The sequence below is a fragment of the Sabethes cyaneus genome, chromosome 3, assembly GCF_943734655.1.
Source record: "Sabethes cyaneus chromosome 3, idSabCyanKW18_F2, whole genome shotgun sequence".
NCBI classification, from domain to species: Eukaryota; Metazoa; Arthropoda; class Insecta; order Diptera; family Culicidae; genus Sabethes; species Sabethes cyaneus.
Window position 1 is genome coordinate 38,575,202 of NC_071355.1, and position 25,142 is coordinate 38,600,343.

At 43.9% G+C, this 25,142-nt stretch overlaps 1 protein-coding gene across 2 annotated transcripts in view; it reads right to left on the reverse strand.

The window, feature by feature from the left end:
- Positions 1 to 1,488: 1,488 nt before the first annotated feature.
- Positions 1,489 to 25,142, reverse strand: part of LOC128744262 (mucin-19) — a 74,164-nt gene continuing 50,510 nt past the window's right edge. For both annotated transcript variants that reach the window (XM_053841119.1, XM_053841118.1), the window contains exons 3-7: positions 23,828 to 24,517; positions 23,340 to 23,768; positions 19,984 to 23,272; positions 19,101 to 19,925; positions 1,489 to 5,343 (exon numbers count right to left, since the gene is read on the reverse strand). In XM_053841119.1, the coding sequence (XP_053697094.1) occupies positions 5,285 to 5,343; positions 19,101 to 19,925; positions 19,984 to 23,272; positions 23,340 to 23,768; positions 23,828 to 24,517 (5,292 nt within the window). In that variant the 3' untranslated portion in view covers positions 1,489 to 5,284. The remainder of the gene's footprint in view (positions 5,344 to 19,100; positions 19,926 to 19,983; positions 23,273 to 23,339; positions 23,769 to 23,827; positions 24,518 to 25,142) is intronic.

The following is a 25,142-nucleotide window of genomic DNA, read 5'->3' on the forward strand; positions in this document are numbered from 1 at the left end:
GGGATAGATGACGCAACAAAATCTGGGAGAGCACCTTGCAGGCGGCGTTGATGGAGAATGGTTGAGGGAATCCCGAAAAGGGACATTTGAATCCACCTATTGTACATCAACGCATAAGTATGCTTCAACACCGTAAACCTTGAACGTATCTTGGGACGCTATGGCTTAGGGAAGGTATCGCTCTTTCCGCACATTACTGGTCATCGTCCCAAAAAAGGAGACCTAACTGAATGCGGTAACCTACTATATTAGTTGATAACCGACCAAATTGAGGATTGCCTGGGAATCCTCTAACGATGGAGTAGCTAAATGACCTTGACCTAATCGAGAACAAGATTTTCTTGCTCCCACAACGCCGAATCGATATGCAGAGCAAGAGATGACCTCTCCGAGAGCACTCAGGGGCAGCAGATTTTGTAGGCAATGCAGTAGTACTTACTTACTTACTTAGGTGGCTTGCCGTCCTAACACAACGCCTGTTGAACAAAGTTTCTCCATGTAACTCGGTTGAAGGCTACCGCTCGCGCCCAGGTGAGCGGAGTTACCTAAAAAATTTAGGTGAGAAGACTGTGAGAATAGGGCCCTTAATCAATTTGATGAGCTTCCTGGGGAAGCTGTTCTCGGCTTCTCGGTTGTTGTGATTTTTCCATAATTCTTTCCAGGTCGATAGTATCATATGCGGCTTTGAAGTCAACGAACAAACGACCCTTTTGGGGGATCTACCGCAGTGTAAATATCGAAGCCGGCTCGATAAGCTCTCACAAATCTGTTCGCAATTGGTGATAGTCGCTGGGAAATGATTTGAGACAGCACTTTAAAGCCGCCATTGAGAACGGTTATCGTTCGATAGTTCTCACAGTCCAACTTGTCGCCCTTTTTATAGATCGGGCAGATAACCCCATCTTTCCACTCCTCCGGTAGTTGTTCCGTATCCCAAATTCTAAAAATTAGCCGTTGCATACAAACGGCCAGCTTTTCTGGTCCCATTTTAATAAGCTCCGCTCCGATGCCATCTTTCCCAGCTGACTTGTTGTTCTTTAGCTGCATGATGGCCTCCTTAACTTCGCCTATCATTAGGGCTGGCACCGCTTTACCGTTTGTTGCACCGTTGAAATCGCTTTCTCCGCCGTCAAGGTTCTCCGTCTGGGACGAACATTCAGGTGTTCGTCGAAGAGCTGCTTCCACCTATCGGTCACCTCACGATCGTCCGTCAGAATACTACCAGTCTTAACCCGACACATTTCGGTTCAAAATCAAATCAAAAGTAAGTTATTTTAATTCCGAAGTCCACGAACGTTTTGGTAACGAATCCAAAATCCAGTAATCAGTCAGAGCATCGTCAGCAAGACTTTGTCCAACAGGGACCAGTACACGATTATCGTGTTGTGCAGTACTAGAAGCACCGTACGGGTCAGTGAAGGGATAGATACTAATCAAAAGGTACTTCCCGTGAGACACTAAAAGTGAGATAAGACCTTCTTTCCTAACACTAGTAAATCGTTTGCTTCGGTATTTTTTTGTTTTATTATTTTTTTCTCTTTTTCTCAATAATAATTTACAAACATAAATTAAAAACATTCTTCATCCTTACACTTCATCTTGATTTAATTTTTTGTTTTCCCTAATTTTGATGCAACACGCTTTCTTTCCTTTTTTATTTCCTTCCGGTTTATCGTTTCTCCACTTTTACTTTACTTAGTTCGTTCTCATATATGTATGTGTGTGTGTGTTTGTGTTCTGTGAATGTGATTCACTACTAGCGCACGAAGCAGTCGCTGCTGTACCGATTCAACTTGCATCGCGCACACACTCATTTAATTTGCCGATTGTTTTAACTTATTCAGCAAGGCTCGAAAAATACAACGGTCTCACGCATTCGCGCAACAATTATTATTATGAAGGTATATTGAATGCCTTCGGCTTAACGAACTGGTCAACACGCGCAAGCACACACTTTTTAGTTTTCTTCACGCTCACTCGAATATTTTTTGCATGAATTATTTACCTTATCGTGTAAAGTTAATGCTAACCTTTCTTCAATATTATACATAAGTTAATCACAATTGCCCATTGAAAGCGTTTGCATTCATCACTCTCAGCCACACAACACTAGAGCTTACACTGCCGTGCCACAAACACATACACACACATACATAGGTTCAACTCGAACGCCCGCAGGCCTCACCGAACTCCGAAGTTCGGGATGCGCGAAATCTTTCCTTTTTTTTATTTACCCACCACTGAAGAGTGTGGGGCCATTTGTTATACACCTACGTATTATTAATTTTAAATATTTTGCAGCCTCGCTCCGCACGCAAAACATGCCTACAAAATCGAATCCATGTACGCGTCTAGCCTATGTTTTTTTTCCTCTACTGATAGAACAGGAAGAGAAGAAAATTTCTATGAACTGTGTGTGTGTGACTTCTTTCTCTCCTTCTTTGCTTCTTCCGTTTTCAATGAATGCTGTCCTCGTCGTGCTCATTCGCTCGGCTAATAAGTTCGCGTGCAATCATTTCCTCTCTCATCCATTCCCAAGCACTGCACCCAAGTCTCGCCAATTCACTCGTCGCACTCGCGCGCGATTCTAACCTTATCCAATATATAACAAAAGTTTCATTTTTTTCGCGCTTTTGTTTGTCGTTTGCCGTTTTTTTTGTTTTCTTTCTTTTTTATTCAGTTTTGATCTCGATTAAATTAAACATCTGCCCAACTTTCGTTTCTTTCTGGCTGTTTTTTTTCGCGTTCCAACAAACATTGATGAATCTCAACTTGCCAACTTATTTGCTTTTCATCACGTTTTCGGGGGGAGGGCATTTTCCAAAATGCTGTTTTTGTTTTGTTTTCTTTGCTTATTGGTTTTTAACTTCTTTTTCCCGAAGCAGAAAAAGATGAAACAATAACAATTCTATGCGACTACTCGTACACTCGCGCTTGCGCGCACGCACATCTGCGCCGTTGTTCGCATGGGTTAAGCAGAAATCAACAACAGGAAAAATATACAATTTTCTCGACTGGATTTCAAGTTTTTTTTTTGCTTCTGCTCCGCTTCTAGTTTTTTTTTCTCTTTATTATATTATTTTACACACACTGAAATACATGAGCAGCGTTGACCATGGCGACGATGGCAATGATGATAAGCGACCTGTGACGACAATAGATAAGAACGATGAGGATGGGTGAGTGTTTTTCTTCTGGTGTGTGTGTGTGGGTATGTGTGCTGAAAAGACGCGTATGTGTGTGTGAGTTTGGTGATGGTTTCGCGCGTGTTTGTGTGATTTTAGAGGGCACACTCACACACGATGGTACGTCGGTGTTTTGTTTTCACAGCTGGCTAGTTAGAAATTAATAGGTAATCCTTGCTTTTATTCTTTTAATTTTTTCCGAAACTATCTAATGGATCGTCCTTTTGTTTTGCTCGATTTATTATTTCATTCATTTGTTTTTTTTCTATCGCAACAACATCGCGCAACATACCATCCCTAGCGTCGGTTTCTGTTCCATTTCTTAATTTTCTTTGCTATTAGATACTAAATATGTAAGCATTCTATTTTCCTCTCATTTCTTTTAAATATAAATTATTTTTTTCTTTTCTTCTTTTAATATATTCTTAAATACAGTCAGTAACTTTGATACAGTTTTGAAGCTGCAGCAGTCCTTGTTTTTTTTTTTAATGTTTTAAACCCTAGTTTCTCCCCGCTCCAGTGCGTGTGGCATCGGGAATAGGCAGGGCAACCTCCTCCACTCCACGGCACCTAACCGGAGGGACAGCTTCTTCAGTAGGGGGGGAGCACGCGCTCGCAACTTCTGTGGCAGCCCTAGCGTAGATTTTCTTGCTTTGTTTCTTCGCCTATCGATTAGTTAGTTACTCTAAAAATCACATTAACTGTTATGGGACAACTTACTGTCTCGTTCTCTCGCTCTTGTTCGACCGTAGTTTTTTTTTAATAAACCGTTAAGACACACTCGCACTCGATTGACTCACCCGTGCACACATACGCACACCCACGCACGTACTCTTGCGGCGCGACATTCACAATGACTAAGTGTAATGATATCCTTCGTTTTATGTGTTTAGAAAAAAACTGATATTCTTTATTTTCACCAACTGATTCGTACCATTTCCCTACTACTTATTACTCAAAAACATGGGACTCTCTCTCTCTCGTTCGCTCGCTCTCGATTCACTCAAACTCACTTTCACTTTCGTGCATTTTGGTTTTTATTCTTAACTTTTCCCGAAACAATAGGCAATAAAAAAAACTGAAAACAAACTAAAGAATCTTGAATAAAATAAACAGTATGTTGATAATAATGATAATAATGTTTAACTAGAGTTAGTAAACCTCACCGTTCTCTGTTTCTCTCTATTCATGTTTTTTTTCTCTCTTGTTTGTTTCTTGTGTCGCCTTTCCTTTAGATAATATACAACAGTTTAATCCAACAGACAGTTGGATTGGTTTCTGGTTTTAATAACGTTCTTTTTTTTCGCCACAAAACAAACCAAACACGAAGGGTACGACAGAACAGGCTACTTGATGCTTGCCAGTAAATATTCTTCATTTTTTTTTCGTTTGTCATTTCTATGTCCGTCCACGTGTAGGGACAACAACCATAACAATCGCTATTGGTAATATACAAAACAGAGCTGGCTGGCTGGCGGTAGGCTTCTTAACTTAAGAATATTGTCCGAAGGAAAAATGAAACGATGTTCAAGTTCACTTCGAGAAGCAGAGAAAACAAGAACGTAAATTGCGTGCGGGCGGTTTTTCTTTGTGAGTGCGTGCATGAGTGTGGGCGTGTGTCTGTGTGTTGTGTCTATATGAGAGGGAGTGTTTTAAACTCCATCTAAGGTTTGTGAAGATTTTACTCTTGCTCTCACTCACTCTTATTACCCCGGCACGCGCGCGTATCTCGTTTAGTTTAATATAGTTTTTTTTTGTTAATGCTTGGCATTAGTTATCGTTTGATTTTTTTTCATTCTTCAATCATTTTTTTTCTATTCCTACAATGACATAGATTCTTGTTGCTGCTCGATTTAGTCTTGCTTTCTTCCTGCTACCTGTTTTCGGTATTATTTTTCTCTGGCATTCACGTTTTCTCGTCACTTTCAGTCCGAAGTGCGCGCGTTTGTGTCGCGGGCCGACCTGTGGAAAGTTTTTGTTTTCTTATTCTTGTTTTTTTTTGGCGATCGCTTACGTTGAGGCTCCAAATCCGATTTCTTCAACATTCCTTCATTGGTGCGACGTCGCCTCACCGAGCGTGGGGGTATGTGTGTGGGTGCTTATTGTCCGTCGTAATATTTGGCGCTACCATTGGTTCCGCAGATGATGTCCTCCCAGGCTGTAAAAGAAAAAGAGAGAAATTATCATTCATGATCTAAGAGGAAGAGCAAGAAAAAATCCTAAAAAAGGAAGCAACCGTACAAAGTGTGTTTATAGAAACACACTTACAACTTATAACAACAATGCTGCATTTAACATTGCACACTGCGAAATTTTTAGCTTCCTCTCCTGTTTTTCGTAGCTGATATTGAAACTGGCCTTTCGAAATTGAAAACATGTTTTTCTGCGGGTCCAGATGGAATTTCATCAGTGGTGCTAAAAAGATGTGCTGGAGCTCGGTGTAAACCGTTGCAAAAGATTTGTAATATGCCATTAGAACAGAACAAGTTCCCGGAGTGTTGGAAAAGATCCTATGTCTTTCCAATCTACAAGAAAGGGGATAAACGTGACATAGCAAACTACCGAGGTATCACCTCTTTATGTGCCGGGTCGAAACTGCTGGAGATTCTTGTGGGAAAGCTGCTGCTTAGCAAAGTGAAATCGTAGATCTCTGTAGAACAACATGGCTTTTTCCCTAAATGCTCAATCAACACGAACCTTCTACAGTTCTGTTCATTTTGTCTTCGTCAGGTTGAAGACGCTGCGCAAGTTGATGCCATTTACACGGATCTTAAAGCTGCATTTGATCGTATTGATCACCAAATTCTGATGGCTTTGTCCGCTGGCTTAAGAGTTACTTAACAAATCGACAAGTCTCAGTAAAGTTAGGCACTACTGAATCGTACAGTTTTTGTAATCGATCAGGAGTTCCACAGGGAAGTAACTTAGAACCGTTACTATTCCTTATATTCTTTAACGATGTTTGCTTTGCGATACCTCCTGGCTGCAAGCTGTTGCATGCAGATGATTTAAAAATGCTCTTCACTGTGCGATCTGCTGAAGACTGCAAACAACTGCAAGATTATATTAATCTGTTTACAGAGTGGTGTCACTTGAATAATCTTACCGTCAGTGTGTCAAAATGCTCAGTCATCACCTTTAGTCGAAGCAAGACTCCAATCGTGTACGCTTACGAGATCGAAGATCCCGCCTTGAACGTGTCTGTGTAGTTAAAGATTTAGGGGTTGCATTGGACTCTAGAATGACCTTTCAAAACCACTACTCTAACTTCATTTCTAAAGCGAATCATAATTTAGTCTTCACTTATACGTGCAACGTACTCAAAAAAACCTGAAGCAGAATCCCAAACGGTTCTGGTCATTTGTGAACGGTAAACGGAAAAAGCGAGGGCTTCCATCGATAATGTCACATGGGACAAATACAGCGAGCTCTGCAGATGGAATCTGCCACTTATTTGCAAATCATTTCTCTAGCGTATTCAAGACTGAACCAGATGCTTCACGAATAATCGACGATGCTCTCCGAAATGTACCACAAGGAATACTTGACATGCGAGATATTTCCTTTTCCGAAACAGACGTTGCAGCTGCAATTAAGAAGCTAAAACCGTCTTTGCAACCGAGACCAGATGGTATACCACCAATCATCTTCAAGAACTGTGTAGATACGTTATGTGCACCCTTAACCGCAATTTGCAACTTGTCGCTGAGTCAATCATCATTCCCAGATGCCAGCAAGGAATCATTTTTGTTTCCTGTGTTTAAGAAAGGCAATCGCACAGCTGTGGAAAACTACCGAGGAATTACCTCTTTATGCGCAGGATCGAAGCTACTGGAGACTCTCGTAAATAAGCTTCTATTTCAGGAAGTAAAGCGTCATATCTCCTGTGACCAGCATGGATTTTTTCCAGGACGGTCGATCACCACAAATCTCACAGAGTTCACATCATTCTGCATCCAGAACATGGAAAACAGCACTCAAATAGATACTATATACACAGACCTGAAGGCGGCCTTTGACCGTGTGGACCATGATTTGCTTCTGGTCAAAGTAAAACGGATGGGTGCGGTACCGACCTTTGTAGACTGGCTGAGGTCATATCTAGTTAACCGGCGTCTTTCTGTGAGACTGGGCAGCGCACGTTCGAATCAATTTTCTATTCGATCTGGTGTTCCGCAAGGTAGCAATCTTGGCCCTTTGCTGTTTTCACTAATCTTCAATGATGTATGCGCTGTGTTACCTCGAGGATGCAGATTTGAAGATCTTCCTCAGTGTAAAGTCTAATGAAGATTGCCGCGAGCTTCAAAGGCTTCTCAACAACTTCGTCGACTGGTGCAAAACGAACGAGCTCCTCAACAGTGTGCGTAAATGCTCTTTCAACCGCAAAAAACAACCGATTCAATGAAGCTACACTATCGATGGCGAGTCACTGGATAGAGTCTCAGTTATTAAAGACCTTGGCGTACACCTGGATGAGAAGCTCTCGTTCCGTGAGCATTACTCGTATATAATAGCGAAGGCCAATAAAAACTTGGGATTTATCTTTCGAGTCACCAAGGAATTTCGGGATCCATATTGCCTGCAGGCTCTTCACTACTCCCTTGTGCGATCCGTAATTGAATACGCAGCTGTAGTGCAGAGCCGTTATTCAGGTATTTGGTCGTCCAGATTGGAAGCCATCCAGCGTAGATTCGTTCGATACGCGCTTAAAGATCTTCCATGGAGAAACACATACGATCTGCCTCCGTATCAAGACCGCTGTCGTTTGTTGCATATGGACACTTTGGAAAGCCGACGGAAAATTGAAAGAGTCCTCTTCATTAGAAAGGTTTTAATCGGCGAATTAGATTGCCCAGCGATCCTGGCTCAAATCAACATCAGTGTCATTCCAAGTTTTCTACGAAATAGAGAGTTTCTTCGACTGGACTTTAGACGCACCGAATATGGCCAAAATGAACCCATTCGGGTTATGTGTTGTTTGTTTAACAGCGTATATAATTGTTTTGATTTCCATGTTTCATGTAGTAAATTCAAAGAACAACTGTTGCTCTCAAGAGCCTTTAATTAAGTTAGTTGGTAGTGTTTTTATTCATGTAGACAACAGCGTCAGATGATTTATTCTCGGGTACTTTCATCTCGACGTATCTGCAAATGAGAGATTCTCTTCATGTCTCCTCTCTTCCGCTGTTTACGGCGATACGAATGCATTTTGACACATCAGGTTTGCCTGAATCGGTTGCCGGAGTCACTAGCTAGCCAACTGTTTTGAAAATTTTCTTTTCAATGCATTAGTAGGTATCGCCGTAAAAAGCGGAAGAGAGGAGACACGAAGAGAATCTCTCATTTGCAGATACGTCGAAATGAAAAAGTACCCGAGTATTGAACAATATATAATGCGCATAGCCGACGATTTCCGTGATCTACATTGCTTGCGAGCTTTATACTTTTCGTTGGTGCGATCAATTCATGACATGCAGAGGTTGGAAAACTCGCAAAATGAATAGATACGCCGAGCATCGCATCGGCAAACGGTTTTTATCATGATAAAACAGCTACGCGAGTGGTTCAATTCGCCTATAACAATGAGCAACATACACTCACGCTTCGTAGCATCGCTGAATATACGAATATCGTGAGCTACGCAAAAGTGCGAATTGACGCTTTCTGCTTCTTGTAAAGCCACTAACACTACTTTAAACTATTCCCTTTTCGTGGTAATACTATTTTGAATACTTTCCGACGTCCCCGGGCATTCTATATCCGAAAAATCGAACACACTCAATGTTCAATATTCAATTTTTGAAAGAATTCTGATGTTCACATTGAGGTTCTGTTCGTGATAAAATTCAAAGCTGATGCGTGCATTACCGGCGAGGCAGGTGAATAGTGTATGTTCATGAGGGATGTTCATCGATTCAAATGATCACTTTTTCGCGAATTCTCCAACCACTGCTGACATGGCTTCTGTGGTGTGGTGTCCGTTTACATATATTTGGTCGGCCAAAATCGAAGCTGTGCAACGTAGATTCGTCAGATACGCGCTGAGACATCTTCCGTGGTCGGACCCTAGAAATCTCCCACTATATGAGGACAGATGCAAGTTATTTAATATCAAAACGCTGAGTAGCAAGAGATTTGGATCAAGCTGTCTTCGTTGCTCAACTCCTAAAGAGCGAAATCGATGCTCCTGAACTTCTGACCTGCATGAACCCTAACATTATGCCTCGTCCGCACAGATCCCGAGAATTTGTTCGGCCTGTTTATCATCGTACGCAATACGGACAACACGAATCAATCCAGGCGATGTGCAGTGTTTTTCATGACGTATATGACCAATTTGATTTTACGAATTCGACGAATACTTTTAAAAATAGGATCATGACAAGTTTAATGTGATACGAATTTAATGTTTTTTGTGTTTGGTTTGTATTTCTGTCAGGGTGTCGACTCAAATCCAAAAATAAAATTCCCTGACTTTCCCTGATTTTCCCTGATGCTTCAAGTATTTTTCCCTGACCCTCAAAACTCGAATATCAAGCTTATTTGGGCGATTTCTGGCTTAAGTTTTTAACCCTTTAGCATGACTTATGCGAGCTGCTGAAAACTAAAGCTAGATTTCTTCATGATTTAAGAACACATATCAAAGATTCTTAACCTATTTCTTACCAGCGTTTCGAAAACGCCCTCTTCTATCGAGTCTAGGGACAGTTTTGTTTGAGGTATCAACTTGAATCCAAAGAAACAAAGATTGAGAAATAATCTAATCGACCTGTTTTTGCACAAAGCTTAGATGTTACATACAACAAAATTACAGCCGTGTAAACATAACAAATCTTGCTAATTTTCAGTCAGCTCAAACTAGTAACTTTGCCGCTGGAAGGTGGACACATGTCTGCGGGTTTTCAGTTAAACTAAAACAAAACTTTCCTGGAAGTTCCAGCTTGTTATCTTTGCTGCAAAAAGTATGGGGTTAAGAAGATGATTCCTCAAAGATTTTTGGTACAAAAATGTGCGTTTTGCTGGCTTCGAGGTACGGCAAAACTTTAGCTAGATATATTGTTAGAAAATGTCCAAATGGCAAATATTTTAACCATTGAGGTGGACAGTTAAGTTAAGTTAAGTCTATAAGACGAAGTTAAGACTATAAGACTAAAGCTGTGTGTCATGATTTCGGATTGCAACTATCGAGGCTTGAGAGCAACAATGACTCGAAGGTAGTTCGGTGGCCGGCCGTTCGTTCCGGTGACCGTATATGGGTGTTGAGAATTAAGGCAAATTCTTCAACTACAGCTTAATCAACGTATAGTCACCAACAAATCATAAATTCGATGATACTAGGAACGAATTGAACCGCCCAGTTAGCTTCGAGGTACGATGCTGATCTAACAAGCCAGTTGTTCGCCAGTTCGAATCTCGGCTAACCGGTTTTTGTTAGATAGAATCAGTAGGATGGTTGCACTGACCCCGTAATTTGCCTGTACTCTAACAGCCGGCTGCGAAGTCTGTCGATAAAGAAGGATAATGTCTAGTGACGGTTAATGCTCAAGACTTTGCTTTGCTTTGCTAGAGACGAATTCTATGACAGGTTCGAAAGGATTTATGGGGTGCGCACGACTTGAAAATTCAAGACTCTAGCTCCCAGATCGATCCTGTTTAACGGTCAATACTTTTTGGAAGTCACAATATACAGTCTTTTCTTAGCGACTTTGACCACTATCTCGTCGTAAGATCCACGCAGATCCACTCCACGTTGCAGTGGAGTACATCAGAAAGCTTGATCAACGAATCGCAGAACAGCATGACGAAAGGGAATAAGACGTAAGTAGGCTGTGGAGGATCCGCCATGGCGCCAACAACTACGAGGGAAGTGATAGGCACGACGTGGGGAAGACATAACGGCTTGTTTGATGTCGAATGCCAGAAAATGTCAGATGAGAAGAACCAGACCAAGAGTCGCATGCTCATTGCGAATCACGTCAGAACAGAGAAACATGTAAGCTTTCTGCGTAGTACGTAAGCAGCTGAACCAGTCCCGAAGGTTGCCAACTCGCATAAACGCAAATTCTACAGAACGTTAATGCTCCCGGTAACCCTTAACGGACATGAATCATGGACACTGAAGGAAGATGATCAATGCTTGGGGCTTCTGAGTGTAGAATTCTGCAATTGGTGAAAACGCTGTGGATCGCGTGTAAATAACAGTCTGTATCCCTGCCTGCCATTGCCGATTTCGAGCACTACAGCGAGTGAAGTTTGACAATTGTACGGCGCAAAACAAATAAGAAATTTACGGCAAACTGAAAGATAATCGAATCGCCACTAGACATGTAACAAGTTTTAATTCAACCGATCAATCCGATCAACCGATGCGTATATTTTACACGAAAATGGATTTGATTCCAAAGTTGATCAACAATATTGCCGGGTAAACAAAATTTCCCTGATTGAATTTCGAAATTCCCTGATATTCCCTGATTTCCCTGATCCAAAAATAAATTCCCTGATATTCCCTGATTTTCCAGGTTTTTCCAGGAAATCGACACCCTGTTCTGTGTAATAAGTTAAATGTTAATGTTAAATTGATTAATCGTGAAAAGATAATGGGTTTTTGTGGCGATTTGAGAATGAAATTATTAATCGCAACTCAAACCGGCTTTTCCCGTTCAAACCTTCACTTAGACATAAGGTCAGATGAAGAAAGTTATTAAATAAATAAATAAATAACTGTTCTTTTCTAGGAGGAAAGTTACTTGAGCAAGTCGTATACGCAAATCGATTCTAAACGGTTCAGCTATGTCAGTCATAGTCACAATTTCCTGCTTCTGCGCAACCGTCTCTTATCGGAAACGTCTAGATTCGTTTCATAGGTTTGCCGACTACGAGTTTTTCCTCAGTCCTCAGTTCCTCATGGATTTATCTTTTGTAAACGATTGTCAATTAGTGCCTCTTGTAAGCAAGCCCTTAATAACAATATCTGGATAAATCCAGAGTAGTTCATTCGCATGCGACAAAGGTGTTCAGTAATATCACCCAACCATTCGACCAACAAACGCCCTGCAAATAACACTCGTGTAATAACAGTCCCACTGCTACAAACGATAGGTTATGGGCCCAGTTTCTTGCGGTGGTGACAGGCCAGCGATTTCTTTCCACCCTTTCCGATTTTCCTAGCCGAATCCGTCCCGGAGCTCTGCCGTTTTGCGGCTTCGTCCACGAGTTTTCGCTTGACAACTTCCAGGGTCAGGACCCTCCATCCGACTAGGTCTCCAGAATCTTGAGGTGTCAAACGAGCTTAGAGGACTTCTCAAGAGTATGAGATGACCATGAGATTTTTCTCCAGCTTCATTCGCAAGACTGCTGAATAGTTCCGCCAAGGCGAAAACGTCCTCTGCCATATCCACTCCTTCCGAATAACGTTTGTGAAGTATCCGCTTCAACAACAGGACCTTTGACGTGAGCGCTTTCCAGGTTTCTTTCGTAGACTTCGACGGACGAATCACCGCATGTCGGTTGTCTTCGATCAACCCCCCTGGCCTTGGTATTTCCAGCTGTCCAAATAACAGCTTCGGCTTTCGCAGTCGGTTTCACAAGTCCTCCCGCATCATGAGAAGCTCCACCTTGAAGCGCCAGCTTGTGTAGTTGAAGTTGTTCAGCTTTTGAATTGACTTCAGTCCATCTTCCAAATAAATTTTTATTCTTGTAGGAAACAGTCCGTGCTTGTCGACGCAGATTGGGCTAGAGACGGAGGACCGTAAATCCAACTTCGGTTATCTGATCAAGTTTTGGTTAAGTTGGAGCACACACAAGCAAACCTGTGTTGCGTTCGTAGCACTGGTTGATAAATACCAGAAGCTGCTATCGATGTGCAAACTATTGAAGGATATCAAGAAGAACTCATCTACCCAACCGAACAACCAATCGTGCATCAAGATGGTGGAATCCGAGGTGGAATGGAGGTTCAAACACATCGACACGAAACATGCGTTCACCAGAGATCTTCCCTAACAACGGATCATCGACCTGCAGTATCTACCGACCTCCGGGATGGAAGCCGACCTGATGACCAAACCATTGAAGTGAGTGAAGCTGGAGAAACATAGATATGCAATGGGCGTCCGAATAGCTCTGGATAACGCTGGATCGTTGACTTCGTTGAGGAGAAGTGTTGTGTGCAAATCCAGTTGCATATCAACGAAGCAACAAACAACCAAATCGTGTCAAACCATAACAATCTCTGTGTTGGAGTTCAAAAGCTAGTTGAGTTTTACTTCAGTCCAACTGCTGCGATCACAATATGTCGCGTGTTCGGACTTAATTGAGGGAGATAGATCTTAGGGTTAAATAATCCTTGTAATTGAATAAACTCGAAGAATAAATAAAAGGGTTGCATTCATTAGGATGTCCGATGCCGCTTGGACAGTGATGTAACGATCGACGACGATGAGTTTAAGGTAGGCGAGGAATTTGTTTACCTTGGGACAATGGTAACGGCGGACAATGACCGCTGTGAGATTCGGAGTCGTATTATCAGCATCAGCCGTGCTTACCATTGGCTTCACAAGCAACTGCGGTCGAATAGACTACGCCTCCATACAGGAATCACACACGTAACCCCACGTAAATATCACCCAACCACTCGACCAATGTACAGGGTTGTTCAATAAGTTCGAATACAACTTTTCATCGTTGTGTAAGTGCGCATCATGTGCATTCTGTGTATTGGTATTGGTTTCAGCCAATAGGTATAGAGGCTAACCGACGCGCAAGGTGTCGACTTGATGACATTTGTTATTTGTTTACCGCGAGCGGTGAGCGACCCGGCGACATATTTCGGCGGTTGAAATCCCACGGGATGAAGCGGAATTTCATCTATACCACCATCCGTCGGTCCCGGAAGACGGGCTCGGCCAACGACCGTGCTAGATCCGGGCGGCCGTGTTCGGCGATGACGTCAGCAGCCATCAAAGTGGTGAAGGAGCGGAAGACCGCTGTTGACCTGGATGTGTCGATCGGGACTGCCCACACCATCATGGCGAAGGACCTGGGATGCAAGCAAGAAACGCAAGGTTCGCAGGGTAACGAAGGTTACAACGAAGAAGAGGCTGGACAGAGCAAAACTGATACTTTCGCGGCACGCTGGTCAGGAGTTCGTGTTTTCTGATGAGAAACTCTTCATCTTGCAACAGCCGCATAATATCCAAAATGATTGGCTGTGGGTGCCGACGTTGGCCAGCATCCCCCCGTCCAACATAAACATCCCGCGGTTCCAGAGCGCCGCGTCGGTGATGGTTTGGGGGGCCGTATCCAAGCGTGGGAAGCTTCCACTGGTCTGCCGCCGGAAGCATATCTGTCCCATGTTACAAAACACGAAAATGAGAAAATCGCACTCAAAGTTGAAAAACTGATTTTTCTAAAATTACTTAGTTTTCATGTTATTATTCATCCCTCTTTGAGATAATGTTGAAAAACTTCACTAAATTTTGTATACAACTTGAAACCATTTTATATGAAAAGGTATATGCAGCGAGACAAATATGCGTTCATTTTTCTAGTGGGACAAATTGGCTTCAAATTTTTTTGAGTTTTTCTAGTATAAACACCATGTTTTCGATTCATATTATAAAAATATATATATAATTATAAAGTTAGACAACAAATTGTCGAAAATGACAAAATGTAACATGGGACAGTTATGCTTCCACCGGCAGTGGTGTTTATCGAGAAAAACGTGAAAAACAGCGACGCGTACTATAAAACCGAGGTTCTGGAGAAGGTTGTGGCCTCGGCACTTCGTGTCCTCTTTGGGAAAGATCATTACGTTTTTCAACACACAAAAAAAAAGTTTGTGATTCGGCCAAACAGGGGTTCGGTCCTTCGTGTTTTGGCCAAATACAATTTCGGCCTTTTGTGACAGTTATTGAAATTCAGGCATTTGAATTTCGGCTCCTAGCCCCTTTCGTATTTCATTCCACGTTTTCTAGCACACTCATTTGCATAAGTTTTATCGAAAAACTTCGCTAACAGAATTAACGAAAAAATTACATCTAGAACAGTGTTGCGAAGCCCGCATTCGCGTGGTTTAATTTTCACATACGCGTTCTTGTTCTAACGCACACACTGCCATGAGCATATCCCTGTCTGACTCCATTTCTTATTCTTCCACAACCTACGACAAGTTTTTACGAGTTTGTATTCAGTTATCAACCGTGGCGGTTGTCGCTCTCGCTCGTCATTGCAACCTGTGCAGTTGATACCGAACGCTCACCAAGGCCCGAACGCTTACCCGAAGCGTGAGCGTAAAATGGAGAGAAAAAGAAGTAAAGCAAAATCTGGAGCCATACATCCTACTCACGCTTGCGGGCTCTCGACAGTTCATAAGCTGTTGGTTTCGTGAGCGAGCTGCGCAGAACGAAGCTGTGAGACTGAGCGCTTGCGAGTGTATCGGTAGCAGAATGTATGCATACTTCACCAGCGCCAGCGGTTGTTTGTCGTACGATTGCGTCAGTGGAATAAGCGATTGCGTCAGTGGACGATATGCTGCTCACACCCACTCGCATACGGCTCGGTATCATTTCTTTCTCGCTTGATTTGTAACATTGATCTAAACTAGGAGGTCGAAGATCTTAGCAACTTGGGCGATACAAGCGGTATTGACAGACTCGTAATGAAGAAATTGTCGGCATTTGAATCCAACGTCAATCGCAATAGCTTGGTCACTTCATTTGGTCTACATTCGAAAAAATATTGCTGTTTCTTACGGTGATCAGGTAAAACAGGCTGAAGAAATTCTACTGAACCCATTTTCTCAAAGAAAAACCACCTTTAGTTAGTACCGATACCAATCGGCCTATTTCATTGTTTGAGTCACCACCTCAGAAAACGTTATGCACATAGAAATCAAAACCTCATCAGAAAATGCGTTGACAACATAGTAAGTAACACACCTTCTTTATCTGGAGGGAGGATCGTCGGCTTCATTTGCCGCTTCCAGGCTTCGTACTCCCTAATAAAATCTACGTACATTTGACACCTTCTCTCGTCACAGGGGTAATTTGTTTTGTCTATCAAACACATGAACTTTTGAGCTGAGAATGAATACAGGAACATGCTGAAACAACAGGATTTTCAATGCAAATTTTAAATTGGCAACCATGCAGAGCCTCTTCTGGCTTCGGCAGACATACAATTGAATTCACTTTCTCTTTCATACTTCCAGTGCCACTTACATGAAACATGGTGCGTGTGATAGATCGAATATGATTTTGTTTATTTTTTTTTTTTTTGAGTGGTTTTAACCCAATTTTTGTTTATTTGTTATACATCATCTGACAAAAAGTCTTAATGAAGCAATTAAAATGAACTACTTCTAAAAGATACTTTTGGTGGCAAATCATAACTTAATCATATGGAATTCAATAGCTATTTTCTTTCCACCTTTAAATATAAAGGTGTGATCGTCAAAATAGTAAAGATGTTCTCAATCCTCACACAAAACACTGTTGGTTCAAAATAAACGAAAATCGTTCGGTGAAACTGGTCTATAACCATTGAGGATGGTCGCAGCACACGTTGTGATGCACGGAAGTTCATCATGGACAGCAGTTTTGGGGAGTCATCGCAAAGCACGTTCGCCACGAGTAAGGCCTGTTGTAGTTTGCGGCGTCGTTCGAGTGTGTCTAGTTCAATTATGTGGCAGCGATTCGGAATAAGACGAGAGTCTTGCCCGGGGTAAATCCCTCAAGGCTAAACGAACGAATCTTCTCTGCACACGCTCAATCCGCAAGTTCTAATCGAGCTGGTAGCAAAGCTAAAAGCAAAGCCTGGGTGCTAATTGCGTTATCTAAATTTGACCTTCTGTTTTTTTAGACAACAGACTTCGCAACCAGCTGTAAGAATACACGACAGTGCGGAGTCAGTGCTACGATTCTCGAGCTGGTGCGGAGTCCAGCCCACACATGCATTTTACAGTACCACGGACGTACAAGTGAACAGTAGAAGGCTTTCAGACAATGAGAAACCTTGAAGTCCCGTCGTAATTTCCGATGAATCTTACTTGCTAGTACTTGCTTTAGACACGATCGATATCAGTTTTCTATCGAGAATAACGCCAAGGTTATTAACGTGAACTACGTGTTTGAGTGCGATAAAAAGTAACCACTTCACATTAGTAGTGTCAATAATCAAGGAATTCAGTTTACACTACGTCGTAAATTTATCTAGCAAAGACTGCAGGCTATAACAATTCTCTATGCTAGGAATCGTTAGATAGGTTTTCAAGTAACGGCGTAAACAAGACGACATCCATTGTCTATGGCAAGAGCTGCGTCGTTGAAAAATATGATAAAAAAACTGAGCCTGCGGTACATCTGATTTGTTTGAAAATGCCGATGATAAATCCGATCCAAGCTTAACTTGTAAAAGTCTGTCACACAGGAAAGATTTCAGCCACGTGACGAATCGCTGTGAAGCGCTCAAACGTATAATTTTGGTAAGCTGTGTATGATGATTTGACCGGATGTGGAAAATGCTGCAGAGTAGCCGGAATACCATCCGGACCGATATCGAGACTTTTGAGGAGTTAGCGACGGACAACCAGGGAATGGGTGGAGTGAAGTCGAGTTATTAAAGTATGGCGTGATGACGCTTTCGCCACTTTTTGCAGATGTTTCTAGAGATGATAAGTTTTAAACTAATGTTCTTTACCCAAAAAGTTATTGGTGTACGTGTCTACAGCTCTAATTTTTGCGAGCTTTTAATTGGAAAAGCATTGGTTGCTTAACTCTAATTTACTGTTATCTGCAAGTGCGTTTTGCAAGCATTTTGGAAGCCTGGATGGTAACTTCGGCACAGTCAGGTTATTCCCAGCATGTTCGACTGTGTATATTCTTATCTTTCTAACGCGTTATAGTAGGCAAGCGTACGCGTCGTCGAAACTTTGAGACCTGTCTAGTACAGACACACTCGTCCAGTCATCAACCGTCCTTGGCGGAAACGAAGGTAATATCTGGCATTTGATTTTTGATTTATTACCAGAATGTGAGAGGCTTACATACTAAAATCACTCAATTGCGGTTGTTATGGTTGCAATTATAACGTTCTCGTCATTACGAAAACATGAGTCTACGAGCACATCAAAGCAAAGCAAAGTCTTGACGATACATTTCAAGGAGATTTGGTCTTTTGCTTTATTTTTTCTATACTCTGTCCATAGAATTTACCACATGAGTACCGTATGGTCGCCATCTACCGCTCATTTAAAGTTAGTTTGTCCATAGAAAATCCATCGAAACCCAATTTGCGTCATAAGATAGCGAAAACAATTGTGTTTACAAGAAAAATTTACTTAGTTTCTAAATATTTAGTAATAGTGACTTTTTTAAAAAAAAAAGTAATGCAATCTCATGAGCATGACCCATTTTACCGCTCACTTGAAATATGATGATCCATTCACCGGTACTACGTTGCCAAATAAATAAAACCCGCGTTTTGGCCCTTGTTTTGGGTTTGGCATTTATAGCAGAATAGAACGCTAATATAAATACTGTTGACTTATTTAACGTTATTTAGTAGAATAGTTTCTAAATAACCAAAGCAACAAGTTCGCTTGAGCTAATAATTAATTTAGTCATTTGCACTCGGTCTTAATAAAGACGCGATCAAAATGTCGTTTTTCGCTTCTCACTATAAAGATTATTCATTTTGGAAATGAGCTTTTATGAATATAGTGGAAATTTATGTTTAATTCGTATCATTAAACATACAAAATTATTGTTTGTCAATAGTTTTTACAATAATGAACCATTTTAAAAAGATATAAGCATTTTTTGTTTGAAATGAGCGGTAAATGGCGACCTTATGGTATCAATTTACCACTGAAGTACCATATAAGTGAAAAATTAAGCAAAAGCTACTCACCCATTCCAACAAAATTCACAATTTTGTCGTGGTTGTGATTGGTCGGCAACTGTTCCGGGGCAATGAAGCGCAGATTGATCTCCTTCACCTTTTCGCGGATGATAGAAACAGCCGAACCGCCGCAGGTGGCAGTACTGACGGACTGCCGCTGCGGTTTCGGTTCCTGCTGGGAAGCAATGGAGCTGATGCTGCTGTTGCTGCCACTGCTGGTCGTCGATTGGTTGATGAGACTAGCGGTATTGTTGGTTGCGTTGTTGCTCGCGTTGCTGCTGCTGCTGTTACAGCTGACAACGGCTGCCGCTGGGCTGTTGGTGGTGCTGTTGCTGCGACTGCTAACGTAACCGGTGTTGTTCGTGTTAACGGAAATAACTACCGGTGGCAGAAGTACAACCGTGGCTGGCGGTTGACCAACAACCAGCGGGAGTGGCGCTGCCACCCCCGCCGACGCAACTGGTGGCAACGGAGGCGGGGGAACCGTCATGATGGCCGGTGCAGTATTCGGCGAAATGACCATCGCCGGTGACGTGTTGGTTGCACTGTCCTGCTTCAGTGGCAACGGAGGCTGCTGCTGTATGCTGTGATGAGGACCCGGAATGACTGGCGGCGGCAGGTTGTAGTGGTTTGTCGTGTTAACTGGGCGAGCTTGTTGTCGTGATTGGTGGTGATGGTGTTGGTGCTGCTGTTGCTGCTGCTGCTGTTGATGAGCGGCCAGCACATGAGGCGGGGGTAATTGCGGTGGTGGTTGAGAGTAAAGAGGTGCCGGTGGAAGCACCATTGGCGGTGGCGGTTGGTGGAACTTGTGCTCGATGCTGTCCCGATAAGTGTCTGTAATGAAAGGTTATGGATAAATTTGCTGGGTTCTTTCGGGGACAAGGGATCTTACCAGGGTCAGTCGAGTTGTTCAATGCTTCGAAGGATGAGTCCGATTGTTGCTGGTGCTGTGGTTGGTTGTGATAATGATGCTGTTGATGGTGTGGAGGCGGTGGTTGTTGTTGTTGTTGCTGGCTGTGTTGTGACGACGAGCTGCTCGAAGAGGGCGACGAAATCGAAAGCGATTGATGCAGTGAGCCATAACCAAAATCCGCTGAATGGCCGGAAGTGTTACTCGTCGGGGAAGGAACATTATGATCGTTGCTGTTGTGGTAAGTCGATTGTTGTTGTGGTTGCTGTTGTTGTTGCTGCGAATGATGTAAGGAAGGATTCTGCTGGTTGTGATACTGGTGGTGGTATTGCTGTTGTTGCGGATGAAGTGGAGGTTGATCAACCATGTTCAGGTCGTCTTCTTGGAAGTCACCAAACAGTAGGTCCTGATCGATGTCGAAACCAAACGTGAACTCGTGCTTCGTCGATCCCGAAGAGTCGTTGTTGTCGTTCATGATTATCACTGCTGGACGATGGTTGGATCCTGAGTTCGCAACCGCGTTAGTGTGGGCGAGGACAGACTGATGGCTGAGAGGACCGTGGATTTGTTGTGGCTGTGTGTTCGACTGGGAGGTAGATTTCTCCTTCTTGTTTTTCTTTGAGGAAACAACGACGTTCGACGTTGTAGAGGAGATCGAATTGAAGTTGCTGTTATTGTTACTGGCATACGTTTTCGGGGCGTTCTGAGACGAATGAGACTGCTGCTGAGGATTGGCCGGTCCATTCGTGTTTCGATTCATCAGTCCGTTGTTCTGTGAGTAGTCGATAGCGTTTTCTTCGACATTCTCGATCAGCACCGGATTATTGTTAATTGTATCCAGCAACGGAGGCTGGAAGGATGCAACGTTTCGAGCATTGTTGATCGTTTCAACTTCGGTTGCAGTGATTGATGCAGAGGCAGCGTGGAACGATGGGTCCTTCTTTTTCGACTTTTTGGCACCGGTCAAACTGCTCGGATTCGTGCTGCTGTTGACAGCAGGCATGCTTGGGGGGTACGCGGGGGAATTCTGAAACTGTCCGGTAGCCGAAGTAGCAACCACTGGGCCTGTTTTGCTAACGGAAGAGATTTTCGCATCCGGCGAATTCGTGCTGTTTGCAGAAGCGACAGGGAAAGGACCCGTCTTGCTTGACTTGACAGTCTTTTCGAGTGCTGGATAGTGTTCGTTCGAATAGTAGATGTCCGTGTTATCTACGCTCTTTGATTTGTGCAACGCTAGCTTGGAATTGCTGCTGCTACTGTTGCTACTGGTACTGCTATTGCTACTACTGCTAGTATTGTTGCTATTGGTACTGGCGGCAAAACTGCTATTAACAGTCGGTTCATTAATCACACTGCTGGCAGCAGCTAGCTTACCACTGGCTGCTCGCTGTCTGACCACATCTTCCTCCTCTGTGGCGGACGTTGCTTTGGTACTCGCTGCCGCTATCAGGAGACTTTGCGAGTAAGTTGCTTTATTGTTGTTACCTACATTGTTACTACTAACGCTATTAACACTATTATTCACATACTGCTGCTGCTGTTGCTGTTGACATTGCTGTTGATTTGGATGTTGTGATTGAGGCAGCGATGATGACGATGAATCGGGGACGAGTTCGGGGAACGCAGACGGTGACTTAAGAGCTTGAGCTAAATCTTCACTGGTTGTGGCCTGTACCGGTGGCCACCGGTCCGCACTGGTACTGTCCAGCGCTGACGGGGTATTATTGCTTGTGCCACTTGCTAACAGATTGTTGTTCAGTTTATCGGCGTTTGGAATCCGGGCGATATCTGCGTACGACTGTGGAACCATTCCCGATTGGTTTCGATTCGGTTGGTGACTTGCAGCACTATTCTTCTGTTGTTGCTTCCGAGTGGGCTCGATTGGAAGCGACTGCACCGATTCGGCATCACTGGAGTCAGACTTTTCCGAGGGTGGCATTGACGAGGTGGATTTCCTTCGTGAAACGTCATTTCCACTACTCGCTAGTGAGCTCATGTAAACGTCGCGATCGTTCGTAAAGTTGTGACTAGGCTGGTATCGGCCTGTTATGTTTGCGTTGCGGCCACTGCTACCGGCACTGCTCATGCTGTAGCTTTGGCCAACAGTCGAATGTCGTTTGTTGGAGGCATTTGAACTGGCGCTAGTTCCCGTGTTTGTTTCTTCGGCAAACAAGCTTTGAGATTTTTTCTTCATCTTTTTCTTCTTTGTTACGACGTGAAACTCGGCCGTCTCAGCTGTTCCGCTAACGCTAACCGCAGACAACGACTCAACTGACATTCGTAAGGAATCGCGCTTTTTGGTGAGATTGAAGGTAGGGATAGCAGCTTCGGCACTATCTTTGGCTTCCTTTTTACTTTCTTTCTTGGAGGAGACTTTCTCCTCAGATTTCTCGTTCGCGTTGGCACCAAGCTGGTTTCTGTCTTCCAAGAAACTAAGTTCTTCCGTTCCCCAAGACCTTCGTTCACCGCGTTTACCTCCGCCTGCTGCCGTGCTGGCCGAAGTATCCTTCGAAGATTGCGATGAGGTCGTTGAAGAAGCTGACGACGATCCTGTGCTATTGCCGTTCTGACCTTTCTTGTTTGCTTTGTTGTTCCTCAAGGTAACCACACTGGGCTCTGTTGCTTCCTGCGCCGGTACCCTAGAAACTGATTGTTGCTCTGCAGAGTGATTCGGTTGTCGTTGCGTGTGTTGTTCATCTTCTGCTTGCTGCTTTTTCCTGCTGCAACTGCTCAACTCCTCCAGCGAGTTACTCTTCTTCAGCTTGGCCTTTTCCTTCTTTTTCTCTCCCTTTTTCTTCGAAGCTCTTTCTTCGGGAAGCCCATTCTCGACACCGGTAGCGCTGTTTCCATTTCCAGCACTGTTACCACTAGCACCAACCTTCAACAGCGTTCCGTTCTTGGGATTTGAGCCACCACTACCACCTCCGGTTCCATTTCCTGCTCCTCCTCCTCCGCTTCCCTTACCATCTTTTTGTTTGTCCTTGTTCTCGATGTAGCAAACCAATGACTCAATGTCAGTATCCTTACCCCGGTAACCTTCGATGTTTTCCGGTATCACCAGCACCGTATTCCGATCGGATTTCGGTTTGCGGCTTTTCTTGCCTCCGGCGCTTCCGGTTCCTGTGCCACCGCTTCCACCCAACGATGAACTGTTATTGCCACTTGCCCCACTACCGCTATTACCTCCGGCGCCGCTTCCGCCTCCGCCAGCGGATGACGAAGCCGAACTGCCAAATTGCTGCACCGAGTTTCCGTTCTCGTCCAAATATTTCTACCGATCCGGGGAAACAAAACAAAAACATTAGATTGTTTTAACTACAAGCAGCAGTGAAACTTACCTGAGAAATTATCTGATTGAAGCTCTGCGTTGTAATGTATTTGGTGTTGTTGGCACTGATGCCCATCAGGACGTGCTTCGCTTGGTCGCTCTTGCTGCTGTCGCTGGGTACGATACATTTGACCGCCTGGTAGCTGGATCCGAGCTGTATCGGCGTGATGTCGACGCTCTTGTTGCTTTCGAGCATCGGCAGCGAGACGGTCTTGTCGACGTGATGAACCGACGAAGGGCGCACCGTGGATGACGGTTCGCCAATTTCCAGCTTGGCATGACTAGTGTAGCTGGCAGTCGGGAAGCGTGGAATTTTTTTCAGCGCACTGCAACCGCTACCGGCACCGCCGGTCGTACTGCCGCTCCCGGTGTTAGATGTGCTTCCGTACAGGTCCGTGCTGTTGCCCTCGAAATCGTCCAACACCGAGTCGTACAGGTTCTGTAAGTTAAAAATTAGTAAAGGACACAGCGAAAGGAAAAGGGGTTTTCTAATCCTACCTGTTGCAGCGCATCGTGCGCCAGCAGGTGCTGCGTTTCGTCAGATTCCAGTTCTCCCATGTCGATGACGGTGTGGCTTCCGCCGATGCCACCACCGCAGCCGTCAATCAGCTGAGATTCGGTATTTTTCATTCCGCTGGAAAATCCGGTACCACCGGCAACCTCCGCTACGGTGGTGATAAGTTCGGCCGCCCCAGCGCTGGTCATCGGTGCCGTCAGCAACATCGCACTATAGTCGCTCTTCGAACCACCCTCGCGCTTTTTGATTTTGGTGATCGTGCCGGTTGTGTGATGATGGCCAACCTCGTTGAACACCGGATATTCCACGTTGACGTTGCTCGGCAGACTTCCGCCTTCCCGTTGCCGGGACGATACCGAGCTGGTGTACTTTTTCTGTCGTGGGTTCATTATAGCCCGATCGCCGCCACCAGGGCCACAGCTTACCCCGGAGCTGCCGATGCCATGGTGCCGCCGGGAAGGCGGCATTCCCAGCCCCCCGCTCAGATTTGTGTAATAGTCGTTTGCGAAGGAAAACTCCGAGTAGCAGTAATCATGCAGACTTGCCTCCTGGAGGTCCTGTAGGGAGCCGCCTTGCGTGGGCCGACTCGAGGCACGCTTGGATTGCACAGAACGACTTGTGAAGGGAAAATTTTGTTCCTGGTCTTCCATTTCGGTTTTGTTGAGCAGTTCCTGCGGAAGGGTTAGGAAAAAACGGGGGCGGTTGAGTTGAGAGCTATATACATATGCTCACCAAATGTGAGGACCAGCTGGATTTTTCGAAACCAATTGTGGTTCGCTTCTTATTTAGAACACTGGTTTACCAGTTGACTGAATAAAACACTAAAACACAAATAGATAGATTGAATCATTGGACATTTTGTACTACTTCAATTGTAAAATGCAGTATAGTGAAGAAGAGGAGATCTCGTCAGCTTCGCCTAATACCGGTTGTCCGCATTCATGTTGCCAACACAAACAACCACAAATGAACCAATAGGAAGACAAACCTTTGGACCATTAGTGTTTACCAACTTATCAGGGCTCGACCCATGGAACAAATTTCATCTGCTATCCCCCTGGCAATTATACATTGTCCCAAGAAAGGATACAAAGTAAATTACGCGCAGCACGACGTGGGCGTTCGCGGCAGTCGACAGACGCTTTAAACTATAGAGTCGCACTTGTCTCTTCTGATGTTCTCGGCAGTTTGCAACAATTCGCGCAGATGAAAAAATTTCTAGTTGAAACCCGAACGCCGCACTACACGCACGACATTCCCTCGATGAAACCAGCCACTGAAGGTGGTCCTACGTGG